The following is a 14,959-nucleotide window of genomic DNA, read 5'->3' as shown; positions in this document are numbered from 1 at the left end:
AAACTTTTTGGGAATGTCAAAATAAATGTGAACATGTTCAAAGTGTAAAACACAGTTGCTAATTTCTTTCTTTCTTTCTTTTTTTTTTTTTTACTTTAAAACAGTTTCAGGTCCAGAGTAGACTACTGGATGTGTAAAGTATCCAAGGAAGCCACATTCGATTTTGAGGTTTGGTAAGAAATCTCTCTTGGACTGCATCATTCAACCAATCATGCAGATCCAATGAATAAAGCAAATTTAATGGTCCAGTTTCACTTTAGAAAGTTGGGGAAATATGGTCTGTGAACAGCCTGTTATTAAAACCAGATAATAATGCTTCATTCTACGTTCTTTCACACCTCACGAACATATTCATGTAAAAAGATGGTACACTACATGTGCTGCACTGTGGTGATGCTCTTACTAATTGTAGCATTTTAAAAAGATTTAGTCATGTAATGCTAATTAACTTTTCATCCCTTTTATTTTTGATTAATCTTAATGGTGTTTCACCTCCAAGTTTATAAGCCATTGAAATCTATCAGCCACCAGAATGTATTCATTTGTATTTACTTTGAAAATTTTTCAATGTTACAAAATGTAGGACATATAGCACTGTAATAAATGTGAAATAAAATGTCTGAAGTTGAAATAAACTGCTTACTTTACTGGCTGGCAGTAAGTTTAATATTCAAGGTGGCCATATTATTTTTAGGTCAGCATTAGTGAGAATCCTGTCTTTTCAAACAGAGCTTTGACTTCTGTGGACCGCTTTAATGTAAATATGAAGCATACAATAAACTTCATCCTTTAGCCAGTCATTGAATGCCAGTGAGTGAGTTTTCATTTTTGTTTACATTACCCAACCTGAAAATGTTCATGCCCTATTGTAATACTGTTTTCAAGACTGTAAAGCTGCTGCTACTTCAAAGTCACAGCATGTTCAATTCTCACCATGCAGTTCATATTTGATTTTCACAACCTGGCAACCTTCCCATATTTAAATGCCTGCATTTGTAAATCATTTTGATTTTTTTTTTAAAAAGCGTGTATTTTTACAGAAAAGAAAAGCTAGTGCAACATCTTTCATCATAAAATCCCTTCATGCTTTATTAATCCAAACTAAACACACAAAGTGTTCTCCCATCACTGCAGCAACAGAAACTCTACCAGGAGACTATCCAAGTCTCATCCATCATGTTAAACACGAAAGGTATGCAAGCTTCTGTTAGCAAAAATAAATCTCAACAATCTTGTCAGATTAAAATGTAATGCGTCAGATATGATTAAAATATTTTATAATGCTCTTGATACTTCATTTCAACTGCTCAGAATGTTGATATTACAGAGTCAGAGAAAAGTTTACGTTCTAACAAATCCTCAACTTCTCGTGACCCAAAAAGCATTTATCAAGACCACAGAATATTTTAATAAATCTAAATAAAACCACTACAAAAAGTCTTTAAATCAAGATGATAGTCAGAACTGAGGCTTGGATATCACTGAAGTAGAGAACTAACTACAGGTCGCCCTCTTGTGGTCACAGATTGACTTGATCCAATCAGAAGAGGGATAAAGATTTCACTGCTGAATTCACAAAAGTGTGAAGCTGTTTTTATTTGTCTGGAGCAGTTCACAGTGCTGACAAAAATCAAAGCAAAATAAAAAAAAATAATAATAAAAATTGACAAAAGCATACAGATTTATAAACACTGTTGGCCTTTTTATCCCTCTGTAAATTTATCAAAACAAGGGTTTCTTTCTCTTCTTTCAATGACAAGACAGTAAGAAAAGGATAAATTGAGCTATTTCTTTAGCTCCCTAAGAAACAAAGATCTTTCAAGGTTTTAAAATAAAAGCGTAACATCCATATCTCCATTCACACCACTAGCTAGCAATATTTTATATAATATACCCTGCACTTTGAGATTTAAACGCTCAACATGCAACCATACAGAGTGATATGTCAATATTTAACTTTAGGCATCTGTCTCCCAATAGGCTCATAAAACAACACAAACCTGCTGAAGCTAACATAAATTAGAGATTAAGGTAAACATGTCGGAATGTTTAATTTCTTGGGGTAAAGAAACCCAGAAAAAAATAGAGCATAAAAGGCAGTCTCCTACAAGTCGACAGGTTTTGTAGCAGACAGAAGTTGGCCATGGTTGAGAGGGTTTCTTGGAGAACCTCTGTAATGGCTCATGTTCTCTGCTGCAACCAGTTGCGTAAGGATCGGTTTCTGGGCAGCTGATGGATCAGATTCCACTTCGGGTTTTGGTTGAACTTTGTTGGTCATGTCACCCAAGGCGCAGGGCTTGAGTTTTCGGGGCAAGGTGCTGAGTCTTTTTGGTGGAACAGGAGGGGGTTTCTTTGCAGGAACCGTGCTGTTGGAAGAGCATACTTGTGGCCGGAGCTGCGGATGAGGCGAGAGACCGCTTTCAAGACTCACAGCCTTTGTCACATGACCAGCCTGACTGGTACTGAGTTCTGGGAGTTTACTGGGTTTCCTGCTCTCTCCTGCCAGAGAGTTGATCCTACGTACAGTCAATCGCACAGGGGTGCGCTGGAACTTCATGGGAGATCTTATTTGCTTGTTCTTTGAGTTGGAAGGAGAGTAAAGGGTGAGCTTGTTGAAGTGTTGAATGTGATCAAGGACCCGACGTTTTTGGGTCTGCCGGACATCTGGTGAGAGGGTTGACAGGTGTTTGACTTCAGCCCCACTCTCTGAGGAAATGTTCACCCCCTGATCTGATTTGCTTCCAAAAGTTTCAGTTTTGTTTGACATATTGGGTTCATCATCGAGTTCAACACCCGGCTTGTATGGAGTGGATTGGTGCCCGGAAGAGACAGGCAGTGTGAAATGAGCAGGACTCTGCATGTCCAAAGCATCAATAAGTCTGCTGCAGTTCATCTGCTCTGGAACTCTCTCAACTGACCCCAACATGAAATTGCTACAACGACTAAAGGAAGGAGATAAACCTTTGTTGACTACTGGTCTACAGTGTGGACTGTCAAACACACCACTATCAATATGCAAAGGAGTAAGCGCTTCAAAATTAAATTGACCAAAAGTAACATTCGGTTCATCAGCCTGAGCTGGTGGGCAGAAGGTATCAATTTCAAAGGCAGAGGTTGGAGTAGCAGGAACATTTGATGACAATTTAATTTTTCCAACTGAGCTGCAGAAGCCCAGTTTGGAAGCCAGGAGGTCACTCTCCGGCTCTCTGGCGTCATTCTGGATATTTTCAGCTGGAACATTTTGTCTCAGCGGTTCAGCGACGAAGCGCGTGCTTTCTAGGCTCTCTGAGCTGGAAGCGCAGCACAGCTTTTTGGGAAGAATGTTTGCTGGTGACAGTTTGGAAGCAATTATGGCTGGCTCAGACATGTAGCTGCCCTTGAGGGGAGTGGTCAATCGAGTATCTGTGAAAGACCCTCTGTCCAAAGCTTGTGTTCCCACAGGAGTTTCCACAATCCACGATGTCTGGTGGGCACTCGAATCACAATGGGGGGTCAGCAAGTTATCTTCTGACTTGCTGATGTATTTTGAGCCTGAAAAAGAGAAGTAGAATTAATAGAATGTTACATTTAATGGACATTTTTAACAATACATTGCATACTTTCTGGTACTCACTCTTGGATTCAGTTTTTCTGGCCAGATTTGATGGGGTAAAGTCCATCTCCTTGTTGAAAATGAAACCGGTGGTGCTCTCCTGAGTGGCAAGACGCAAGCCGATGGATCCAGACCCCTTCATCACCACCACAAAGGAGAAATGAAAGATGAAAAAGCCTTCAAGGAGGGTTAAGCTAAAAGCTAGTGTTTTGTTAAAAAGATCCAAAAGAGTTACCCAGTTAAACATGTTAGAAAATAGCAGGTTTTAGGGTTAGTTCTTCAGAGGAAGACAGAAATCACAGATGTCTGTATTGATTTGATTGGCTTTTTATTATTTTATGTATCTTAATATACATTTAACTTTGCAACAATGGAATCACAAATAAAATACAGCTCACCTAGAAAACTCAACTAATTTTGAGTATTTTTCCCCAGCTCGGTTTCAAAAGTCCAAGCAATATTTTTTATTTAAATCACAACTAAAAGTCACATTTGACTGCTGCATAAGTTCATTATGGTGAGCAGCTTTACTTCAATGAATGCCAGGAAACGATAGGAAATCAGACACAAAGTAAAGATTATGCACTGGTATTTTGTTGATATCAAAACCACAAATCTGAAGAACTATGCAATAGTGAGAACATGAAAAGCAGAAAACCAATATCAAGCAGCATCAATAATGTCATTCACCCACTGAATGTCATAGAAGATGCTACATGTACTTTTTTCTGAAAGTTAATCTTTAGAACATTTTAATAAGGTGCTAGCTGTAAATATATTTTTTTCATTTTTAAGTGCAGGACACAGGGCGTGGCTATTCAATGTAATTAGTCAAATGTTTTCAAGAAAATGTATAAATGCTAGAGTTCCGGCGCCACACTTACAGAGTCTTTGTTGCTCTTCCCCAGACTAAAACGCAGGCGCAGAGATTTGAGTGGAGCTTCTTTTTTGTTGACTTTAGGAGAAAAACAGCCAGCTCTTCCAGATTCAACCCTGAGACAGAAACAGATTTAAACATCTGTGAGGAACATAAACAGGTGCTTTAATACAGAAACAAGAAAAATAGATTATATCCATTGAGTATAATTTCACAGAACTTATACTCAATTTGGATTTGATTTGTGAAAATCTGTAAACTCAAGCAGGATGATTAAAGGTTGTTTTCTTATTCAGTAGTACATGCACATTAGAATTCAGCTGTCTAATATAGGTCTGGAAAAAATAAAATAAAATAAAAAATCAGACCTATAAACACTGCTACTTCCAGCCACATGTTTCCTACACAGAGACAGATCAAACATCAGGAGTGGGGAGTTAGTCATTTATTGATAAATATATATATGGCACATTTTGAACACAAGAGCACTGAGTACAGCTTTTGTGTGTGTTTTTTATAACTTCCCCAGTAGAGCAAGTGCAGGGGACAACTACAAACTACTTGTAATCAGTACAAGTTAGTAAACACATAATAATGAATCTATTTCAAAATAAAGATGCAGTCAAAGAAAACAGTTTTGTTACCTACCCATTGACAATATGCCTGTGACTAAATCGTTTACTCTTCCTTCTTGTGGAGGTCGATGCTTGCCTTTTCGACCTCCCTGCCGACGAGAAGGTATTTTGGGACGAATCCAGAACTCCTGAAGCACTGGAGGCTAGAAAACATGCAAGAAACATTTAATCTCAACTATAACTGATAGGTGAAGCCGAAGAGTTGAACAAGCTGTCAAACAGTACCTGAACCAGGGGTGGAGGTCCCGTTGAACAAAGAGCTGGGAAGAAGTTCAAATCCAAGATTCTTTTTGACAGATCTACGCTTCTTGTTTGAAAATCCAAATGAGTTACGAGGTTCCAGTGGAAGTTTTCTCTTTGAGGATGGTGTTGCTATCACAGGAGTTGTAGAAGAAAACACTGGAAAACATGGAAAACTTAAGATAAAGATCTCTTCAAATAAGAAGTTGCTACAATCATAAAAAAACACTAAATTATTTTGAACCAAATCGAAGATGATCAGCCAGCAGACAATTGTAGGTGATTATATGCAAATAACACAAGCAGCCAAAAAATGCAAAGCCAGCAAGCCAGGCATTTCCAAAATCTTCAGATGGTAGGTGCTACACAAGCTGATTTGAAAAAGATTTTTTGTGAGAAAAAAAAAAGAGAGCATTATATTTCATAATTTTAGTTTCAGGAAGACAAAGGCTGCAATTTGATTTGCACAGGAGATAGATTATTTCAGCATCTTCATGCTTTCTGATGCAAATCTCATCTCATGTGACAACTGTACCTACCAAGACCTTCTGGCTGGCTCATGTTTGTGGGAGTTCTATTAGTTTTTATCTTACTCAGTGCACCACAGACCATATCTGAAACATGAGACAAACCCAGCCAAATAAATCGAATTTTCTTATGAAAACACTGGCAGCTTTACACAAAATGTTCTACATTAACAATTTTTCTGACTCAGACCTCCAGAGTTTTCAGCCCATTTTAAGGTAATTTATAATGCCTACATATGACTTTATGAATTAAAGGCTCTTATTGATGCCTGGATGGAAAAATGAAGAAACAGGTGGATAGATAAGGAATGAAAATGAATGGATAGTTGAGCAGACACCAGAACTCTGGACAGGGACAGTAAGACATATACGTACATGGATTAACAAACAAATGGACAGGCAGCAAATGAAAGCATAGACAAATGGGTGGACAAAAAGATGAACAGATGTATAGAAAAACAAGAGGATGGACAGATGGACAAAAGAGCTGAGGGACAAACAGGAGGACAGATTCCTGACAGACAAAAGGATATACTGAAAGATAAATGGATGGACTCATAGAACTTTTAGTTGTTGGGATATGCAGAAGCCAGTACAAATAAAATAAAAAATATATTTTTCTAGATCCATTTCCTTTTTATCATAATTATGCAGACCCAGAAAATATAAAAATCAAACCGAATTTCCCAGACAAGATAAGAATCCTATTAACACCCAATTATGGTCAACTAGAGTTCAAAGTTACATTTTAGTTGTTGGTTTTCTCTGAGTATTTCAAGTTCTCATTTAAAGATGCCCATAATACAACTTTAACTAAGAGTTTTACCTCCAAAGCTGCGTCTGTTTTTCTTCTTCATCTCTGAGTTTAAGTTCACCTCTTCTACTTCTTCCTGAGAGGGCGATCGAGCTCCTGGCTCACAACCCATCATAGCAGGAACTTTCTCTTGAAGAAACTGAGGTAGGACACCTGAAATACATAAATAAAGTATTTTATGAGAAAACAAATTCTAAATCTAAGAGAGGAAGTTCAGGCAGTGTCTCAAGTCATACCGAAGAGTTGGGCATTCTCTATAAAACAGTGCACTATGGCTGCCTGTGATTTAAGGCGCTTCTCCATGTTGGCGTGCATCTTCTCTGTTCCGTCTCCAAAGTGAAGGAGGTTTGGCGCCAGAATCACAGATAAGTTACTGCTATCCATTTTATTTTCTGCACTTCTATAATCAGAAAAGGAAATAGAATACATTTCTGAATGTCCTTTTCTTCTAGAGAAAAATATCTGTATCAAGACACCTACATTTCACTGAAGATGAGAGAAAAAGTGTATAAACAAATTTCAGTTATAAGTAGTTACAGTACCTCTGGGATACACTGTGAAGGAAGTCGAAGAAGTGACGCAGTACACAAGTGTTTTTGTCTGGAAGAACACAAGACAGCAGCATGGTGGCGGAGGTTCTCTCCTCTGTAGAGGGCAGCTGCTGGACCTTCAGAAAAGCATCCTGCAGCTCTGTGGGCAGAATGGGCTCTGGGAGCTCCCTGAAGAATTGCTTCACCAAACCTGCGACATCACAGGGACGAGCTGTTGACAGACACTCTTCTCCTGCATCGAGTTTAGCCTGGATAAACAAACACATTTCTGTTGTGAAATGCAGTTCCCAAAGAATTTAGAGGTGACTGCAAAAGAAACAAAGCCAGCCATAGCTAACACTTACCCTGAGTTCTTTCAGGCGTACAACAGAACCCGATTTTCTGAACAGACCTTCTGTTTCAACATGTGCAAGCAGTTTCATGCAAGCATCAACCAGAAAGCTGCAAAGACAGTGAAAAAAGTCATTTGTATAATACTTGCAAGACAGCAAGTTTCAACATGCAAAAAGCAAGTTGAATTTAAATATAATTTGTGAGCTTTCTTACGTTGGTACACGTCCACATTCCATGTTGTGGCATGGCAAGCTGTCCAGAGGTACACCAAAAACTTTTTGCTTTGGAAATTATTAAAAGAAATAATTATTTATCCAGTTCTTAGATTTAAATAAAAAATTGTTTCATCAACATTAGTACATAGCTTCACACAAATTAGAAACTCTGGCAACTTCTTTGCTGTCTGATTAGGCCTTTGGAACAGTATGACCGAAAATATTTGCAATTTCTACTTCCCAAATCCCCAGCCAGCTTGTGATTCATACCATAGTTCATGATTCAGTCCTCAACTTCTTTCTGGTTAAATTACTGACTAATTGAAACAGTCAAAGCAGCTTTTGCCTATTTGTATTATAAAATACTGAAATATCTTGATCCTCACTTCTTTTTATGAGCTGCTGATTCTGCATCTTAAGGACATTTTGTAAATTTTAACAGGCGTTGCAAAAGTGTTGCCACCCTGAAAGTCAGTTTCGAAAAAGTAGGTCATGTGATAATGACTATTATGTGTATTAGAATTTTCCATTTGAAATTTTGCGTTGGGTTGTTGTTAAATGTAGATTTATATTGCTGGCTACTGTGCAAATAATCAGAGGCAGAGCCACACAAAGGATCAACAGTGACTGACGTAAGAAAACATTTACTACATTAATGCTAATCGACTGCAAACAAAGGAATAATCAAAGTTGATGGTGGAGTTTTGCTCATTCTTGATCTAAAATTACCATAATTGTTTGTCAAGTGGGAAAAATCTACAGCTTACTGCAAGCACAAGACAAATATAGTAATGTTTAAACTTTAAACTTACCAAATGGCTGGCTGTTGACTTGCAGCTGGTTGCTTTGTTTTTGTTCCAGTTCTTTATCTTTATTCCATAAACAGTGCGGAGGTGCTGAACAGCCGCTAAACGCATCACATTTTTCTCCATGACGTTCATGTTTTACAATAACTCCTAAGAATTGCACTATTAATGCTCTCTGCTACTGTTGCCTTTCACCACCGGTAATGAACAAAGTACAAAGGAAACAGTCCTGCCTAAAACCCAGCCCTTTCTAAGTCAATCACCTTTGTCAAATCTCTAAATCATTTTCTCGACGCACCTATTAATACTGGTAAAGGTCTAACAGTTCAACAAAACAAAAGCGTCACTGTCCAAGTATCACGACAGTGAATTATTCATAGTAAGCACTCTCTAAAGACTAGCTTCGTGTGTACGTTGCAGTCATCAAGTTAGCAAGAAAACGTTAGCTACATAGCTTAGCAGTCATGTTAGTTTGTAAACAAACGAAAAAACGAAAGAGTTTCTTCGTTTCCATCCGACCTCAAGTTGTCCACTATGTTTTCTCAATCAATAGGCAAAGTACATTCCACTTATTGAAGCTTTTCAAAAGTTTACAGCATGGTGCAACCGACAACAATCGGTTGAGAAGCTGGCGACCTATTTCCGGAGTACTTTCAAACAGCGGCGCTCCCTGTGCTCTATGTTCTGATTGGACGAGCAAGGTTCGAATAACATTTCCCTCGGGGTGTGTGTTTTACTACAGAGCGTCTCCCGGTATGAGCGGTGCACGAGGAGAGTTCTGATAGAGCGGTTACTCCGGTTTACTGTGTAACTCAAACAAGGTACAATTTTTACACGGAACTAAAACATCCTTTGTTTTATAAAACCCGGAAGCGTGAATGTTTATTTTTCATTTGAATCATAACTTTTGTTTTTGTGGGTCAAACAACATGTGGGACACACAACCACCCACGGGGGGAGCGGTTGTGCGCATGCGCGGGGCCCTGGCGGTTGTGCGCATGCGCGGGGCGGGCGCGCGGATGTGTGCGCATGCGCGGGGATGGGCGGTGTGCGCATGCGCGGGGGTTGTGCGCATGCGCGGGGCTTGTGCGCATGTTTGCGCATGCGCGGGGCTGGGGCGGATGTGCGCATGCGCGGTGTGGGTTTGACAACTTCCGGTGGCTATAGCGTTAGCATTAAACTGCTAGGAAAATGGCTCAGGCTCGGCGCAGTTTTTTTTTGTTCAGTCCCTGGTTGTTCATGTGGGGCAAGAAAGCAGCCTTATCATGCGTTCCCGACGGACCCGGACCAACAAAGGCAGTGGATCCAGGAGAGATGAAGAGATGAAGGTCCGGACTTTTGCGTAAAGACGGGGAGCACTTTCGTATGTAGCCGCCACTTCACACCGGATTATTTTGTTAGCGGATCCACCACCAGCCGCCTTAAAAGTAGAGCTGTTCCTTCCCTGTTTGCCTGGAATAACTTCACTACACCGGCAATGAGAGAGTCTGCTTTCGAGAGGGCGAAGAAACGGCAGTTTGTCCTCTCTCAAAAAGCTAGCCAGGCTGAAGATGCTACTGCGGACCATGATTATATGGCACATCCACCCGCAGGTAAACGTTTAATAAAGATATCCACTGTATATATTTTCCATGTAAGATAATTTCAGTAAAATATAACTGTTGCTATAATATTATTATTATTATGATCGCATAATAATGAAATTATGAGATTATGTGGTTATGTATTTTGTGGAGAGATTAAGTCAATGGCTGTAGTGTATACATACATGCTCCAACTCACAACATGTATGGATCTTCACAGAAGTAATGTTTCAAATATATAATTAAAACTTATTGCTTACCGTATGTTTTGCTATTTTATTTTGTGGTTTTACAGGTGCACTTGATGAAGCTCTGGATTATATTAAGGAGTTGGAGGCCAGACTTCAAAAAGTGGATTTGTCTGCAACACTTTTTAGCTGCTACTGTGCCTCTGATGACCAGATCCAGTTCTACACCAAATTTCCATCTGAATGTGTATTCCGGATCTTCTGGGAGTCTATTGCACCCTCTGCATCACGCCTGGTGTACCGGAACAGAGCACAGAAACTTGGAGAGGAAGCATGTGCTGAAGCCAGCCCTGCCCGCTGCATGCCTCTGATTGATGAGTTCCTGATGTACTCATTCAGGGTTGCAGTGGGCATGAAGGAGCAGCTCATTGCTGACATGTTTCAAGTCAGCATAGCTACTGTCAGCCGAGTGACCATCACCTGGGCCAACTACCTCTTCATTGTATTCTCTTCCATCAACCTGTGGATTAGTCGTGAGAAGGTAAAAGCCAGTATGCCTCAGAAATTTCTGAAATTCTCTCCAAATGTCCGTGTCATCTTGGACTGCACAGAAGTTGCTCTGGAAACGCCATCATCCCTCACCTTACAGTCTGAAACGTTTTCTGCCTACAAGAACCACACCACTCTGAAAGGGCTGATTGGAGTTGCTCTCTGTGGGTTGGTGACATTTATTTCAGCGTTGCACACAGGCTGCATCTTCGACAAAGAAATGACGAAGGTCAGTGGAATCCTTCCTCTGCTTGAGCTGGGAGATGAAGTCATGGCAGATAAAGGCTTCCTCATTCAAGACCTCCTTCATGAAGTTGGAGCCAAACTCATCATTCAGGTACTTTTTCAAAGGCTTATCTTTATTACGGCAATGCATAAACAGGTATATACAACACAGAGATGTACAAGTGTATGAATGGAAACAGGTAACGACTGGTTTAGAAGCATTTCCTGTGGACAATAGAGGGTCCGGCTTCATCGTATTCCTGTTTGCTGATCCACATTTGCTGGAAAGTGGATAAGGAAGCCAGGATGGACCCACCAATCCACACAGAGTACTTCCTCTCGGGTGGAGCAATGATCTAGATAGGATAAAAGCAAGTTTTGATTTTTATGAAAGGTGAAATTCCACAATCAGAGTTTGGTAACTTGTAAATATTTATAATTCACACCTTGATCTTCATGGTGCTTGGGGCCAGGGCTGTGATCTCCTTCTGCATACGGTCAGCAATACCAGGATACATTGTAGTACCACCAGACAGCACATTGTTGGCATACAGGTCCTTACGGATGTCAATGTCACATTTCATGATGCTGTTGTATGCAGTTTCATGAATTCCTGCAGACTCCATGCCTATTGGAAAACAAGTAGAATTTAATAAATTACTAAGAGAAATACTGGATTGAAGTAAAAAGTATCTATGAGGTACATGTAAACTCACCAATAAATGAAGGCTGGAAGAGTGTCTCTGGGCAACGGAAACGTTCATTACCAATGGTAATGACCTGACCATCGGGCAGTTCATAGCTTTTTTCCAGCGAGGAAGAGGAGGCAGCAGTGGCCATCTCATTCTCAAAGTCAAGAGCCACATAGCACAACTTCTCCTTAATGTCTCTCACAATCTCACGCTCAGCTAAGAGGTAAAAAGTTTCAACAGTGAAGAAAAGACAGTCAGTCTCTCTAGCAAATGCATAAAACAAAACCCAATATCCTCCTACCAGTTGTGACAAAGGAGTAGCCACGCTCAGTCAGGATCTTCATCAGGTAGTCGGTCAAGTCACGACCAGCCAGATCAAGACGCATTATGGCATGTGGCAAAGCATAGCCCTCATAGATAGGGACGTTGTGGGTAACACCGTCACCAGAGTCCAGAACTATGCCTTATGCAAAAGACGAGAAAATCAAGAACTAGTGAAACATGAATACTTGCAAGGATGCTGGCAGTGAATTATAGTTTTAATCAAGTGCAACTCACACCATACAGAAATCCTTGAAAATGGGAAAAAAAATACTGACCAGTGGTACGACCCGAAGCATACAAGGAGAGCACAGCCTGGATAGCCACATACATGGCAGGAACATTGAAGGTCTCAAACATAATCTGAAAAGACAAAATTATCAGAATAAAAAGAAGTCTCAACTTGAGGAATGTTGTGACTGAAATGTTTGGACAGATCTCTAATCACCTGTGTCATCTTTTCCCTGTTGGCCTTGGGGTTCAGCGGAGCCTCAGTGAGGAGGGTTGGGTGTTCCTCTGGAGCTACACGCAGTTCATTGTAAAAAGTGTGATGCCAGATCTGACAAAAAGGAAGTACTGACATGAAGTCAGGAACAACTGCTGGCTGGATAAACACGAGACTGCGAGGATAAAATGAAATCTAAAAATAAAGCCACTTATTCCGATTGTGGTAGATGAGATTGTAAATTCTAAAGAATGTAGAATGTCAGCTGTTGTGCAGGATTTAAGAAAATATCTTTGTTAACACACACACCTTCTCCATGTCATCCCAGTTGGTGATGATACCATGTTCAATTGGGTACTTAAGAGTCAGAATACCCCTTTTGCTCTGGGCCTCATCACCCACATAGCTGTCCTTCTGACCCATGCCCACCATCACACCCTGAGAGAAAATAAGAGATATGTTTTCACTATGATATTTCAAGAATAGATTTTTGATTAATTTTTTTTTTCAAGATAGCTTTTATCTTCACTCTACCTGGTGGCGGGGTCTTCCAACGATGGAAGGGAAGACAGCTCTGGGAGCATCGTCTCCAGCGAATCCAGCCTTAACTAAGCCAGAGCCATTGTCGCACACAAGTGCAGTAGTCTCATCATCGTCGCACATGATTACAGCTTATCTGGTGGTCTATAATTCAAGTATGAAAGACTGAAACAAAATTTAAAGGGGATGTTAATAAAAACCAAGCTGTTTCTATTTTATTAATATTATTGAGAAGAATTTGTCTAGTGCTGGAGTGAACCCTCATGCAAATAAAACTACTACTCTAAGGCCGACAGCTAAGGAGCATTTGAGTGAATAATTGTTCCATAAAATCCCATTATCCCAAGAAAACTTGGCAACAGAACCCACAATACTGTTTGAATAAGGTGAACCTTAAAAAAATCTACAGTGTGTGTAATCAATAGGAGTTGTTATATTATTTATTGACTGTGCCTGAAGATGTAATAATGCAAGATGCGAGCGACAGTATGATACTTGTCAGTGCAATCTAATAACTGTATGGTGTTAATAATTGCTAACACAGCTCACGTCAACAGAAGCTACCAATGAAGTGCTATTTTAGAACCAGATTTGTCATGAACCTCCGATAACATATCTCTCCAGCCATGATAATCTCTGGAAGCTGCTCAGGTTGCACCAAAGAGGGGCATAAAAGAGTGACCTGAGATCTATTTTAGGTTCTGCCCAATGTGCTAAATGGAGTGAAACAAGTGACATGTGGATCTCCAGCTATGCCAGATCAGAAGTGGCTGAACTGTGACACTTTTGTCTTACTGCTTCACAACATGCCTCAGATGCCCATTAACTTCATTCACTTGAACCTAGAGATAATTCCTGATTATCCTCATATATTCTGCAATATTCCAAGTATTTTAACCACATGAAGTTGGTGTTTACTTTCAAAAGGGCACTTTTAATAAAAGAAAATAAACTAATGTATCTCATCATCACGTTGTAATTCACCCCTAATAACCAGGAGTTTTAGTTTTAAATATATCTGCAATTCATTTCATTATACATGAAGTCAATCATTACCTAATTATTTATTCAAACCTATAGAAGTGGACTTACAATAAAAAACATCAGAAGCTACTTATAATTATTGTTTGAGAATCAGAGAGACAGTGTGTGCCATGTACTTACCACGGTGCACTGGCAGACAGATGCTTCCACTGGGACGAGGTTTCATGGTAAGGAGTATCCCTTATATAGCCCCCACAGTGCATCCAGGAATCAAGGGGGGTTGCACCCAGGCTTTAGACAAGCCCAAATAAGAACTTCCAGCACAACAGCAAGCCTCGGGAAAAGTGTCTTTAACTTATATGGATGGGGTTTCCTGTTCATAATAAAATCACAGAACCACTGGAATGTCTTAAAAAATTTAAATGTGAAAAGAGTTAGAAGTCAGTGAATTTCTATGTGACACACTTTAAAAATCTATCAAATGACTTTGAGCTTTGGTCTAATTGTATGTCTTATTATTGTTTAAAAAAACAAAACCTATTTAATAATCATAACTTAATTGCTATTTCAGTGTGCATAAGGCATAAACCCTATATGTATCATACATAATGGCAAAAAAGCCCTCTTCTCGGAGTCAGTAAATACACCATCACTGGTGTCTTGATAAGGCGATGCAGAACATTGTATATGTCAGTAAATCATCCTGCCAGTGTGTGCGCTCTACCATCTCAGTGTGTGGAACAGCTGATGATAACATCAGCTGGGCTCTGTGTGTCTTATCTGACCAGTGGGGCTCTTTTCTGATTGGCCCAGGCGTTTCCTTGTAGGGTGATTGGAAGTGC

General features: G+C 39.8%; 2 protein-coding genes across 2 annotated transcripts; both read right to left on the bottom strand.

Moving 5' to 3' along the window:
• Positions 1 to 1,063: 1,063 nt before the first annotated feature.
• arhgap11a (Rho GTPase activating protein 11A) lies at positions 1,064 to 9,248 on the bottom strand. Its single transcript, XM_055038856.1, has 11 exons — positions 8,597 to 9,248; positions 7,783 to 7,850; positions 7,581 to 7,677; positions 7,228 to 7,484; positions 6,922 to 7,085; positions 6,698 to 6,838; positions 5,330 to 5,503; positions 5,118 to 5,247; positions 4,477 to 4,585; positions 3,614 to 3,728; positions 1,064 to 3,531 (listed from the first exon to the last, which is right to left on the bottom strand). Exons 1-11 carry the CDS (start codon positions 8,723 to 8,725, stop codon positions 2,105 to 2,107), a joined length of 2,811 nt encoding a protein of 936 aa, XP_054894831.1. The 5' UTR covers positions 8,726 to 9,248; the 3' UTR covers positions 1,064 to 2,104.
• A 2,000-nt stretch (positions 9,249 to 11,248) lies between these two features.
• LOC129365618 (actin, alpha cardiac muscle) lies at positions 11,249 to 14,379 on the bottom strand. The gene is made up of 9 exons (XM_055038933.1): positions 14,298 to 14,379; positions 13,128 to 13,298; positions 12,903 to 13,031; positions 12,597 to 12,707; positions 12,427 to 12,511; positions 12,129 to 12,290; positions 11,852 to 12,043; positions 11,582 to 11,763; positions 11,249 to 11,491 (listed from the first exon to the last, which is right to left on the bottom strand). Exons 2-9 carry the CDS (start codon positions 13,254 to 13,256, stop codon positions 11,348 to 11,350), a joined length of 1,134 nt encoding a protein of 377 aa, XP_054894908.1. The 5' UTR covers positions 13,257 to 13,298; positions 14,298 to 14,379; the 3' UTR covers positions 11,249 to 11,347.
• Between the last annotated feature and the right edge of the window lie 580 nt (positions 14,380 to 14,959).

The sequence above is a fragment of the Poeciliopsis prolifica genome, unplaced genomic scaffold (assembly GCF_027474105.1).
Source record: "Poeciliopsis prolifica strain line A6 unplaced genomic scaffold, Auburn_PproV2 SCAFFOLD013, whole genome shotgun sequence".
Lineage (NCBI taxonomy): Eukaryota > Metazoa > Chordata > Actinopteri > Cyprinodontiformes > Poeciliidae > Poeciliopsis > Poeciliopsis prolifica.
This window is presented reverse-complemented; position numbering and strand designations above follow the sequence as displayed.

Excerpts from the sequence above, each read along its gene's own strand:
- LOC129365618 (XM_055038933.1), bottom strand. The coding sequence starts at position 13,256 with ATGTGCGACGATGATGAGACTACTGCACTTGTGTGCGACAATGGCTCT. Across the intron at positions 13,032-13,127 it reads TTGGAAGACCCCGCCACCAG|GGTGTGATGGTGGGCATGGG; the intron begins GTAGAGTGAAGA and ends ATTTTCTCTCAG. Across the intron at positions 12,291-12,426 it reads TGCTTCGGGTCGTACCACTG|GCATAGTTCTGGACTCTGGT; the intron begins GTCAGTATTTTT and ends CTTTTGCATAAG.
- arhgap11a (XM_055038856.1), bottom strand. The coding sequence starts at position 8,725 with ATGAACGTCATGGAGAAAAATGTGATGCGTTTAGCGGCTGTTCAGCAC. Across the intron at positions 4,586-5,117 it reads CACAGGCATATTGTCAATGG|GGTTGAATCTGGAAGAGCTG; the intron begins GTAGGTAACAAA and ends TTTCTGTCTCAG. Across the intron at positions 3,729-4,476 it reads GGAAGAGCAACAAAGACTCT|GGGTCTGGATCCATCGGCTT; the intron begins GTAAGTGTGGCG and ends GTGGTGATGAAG.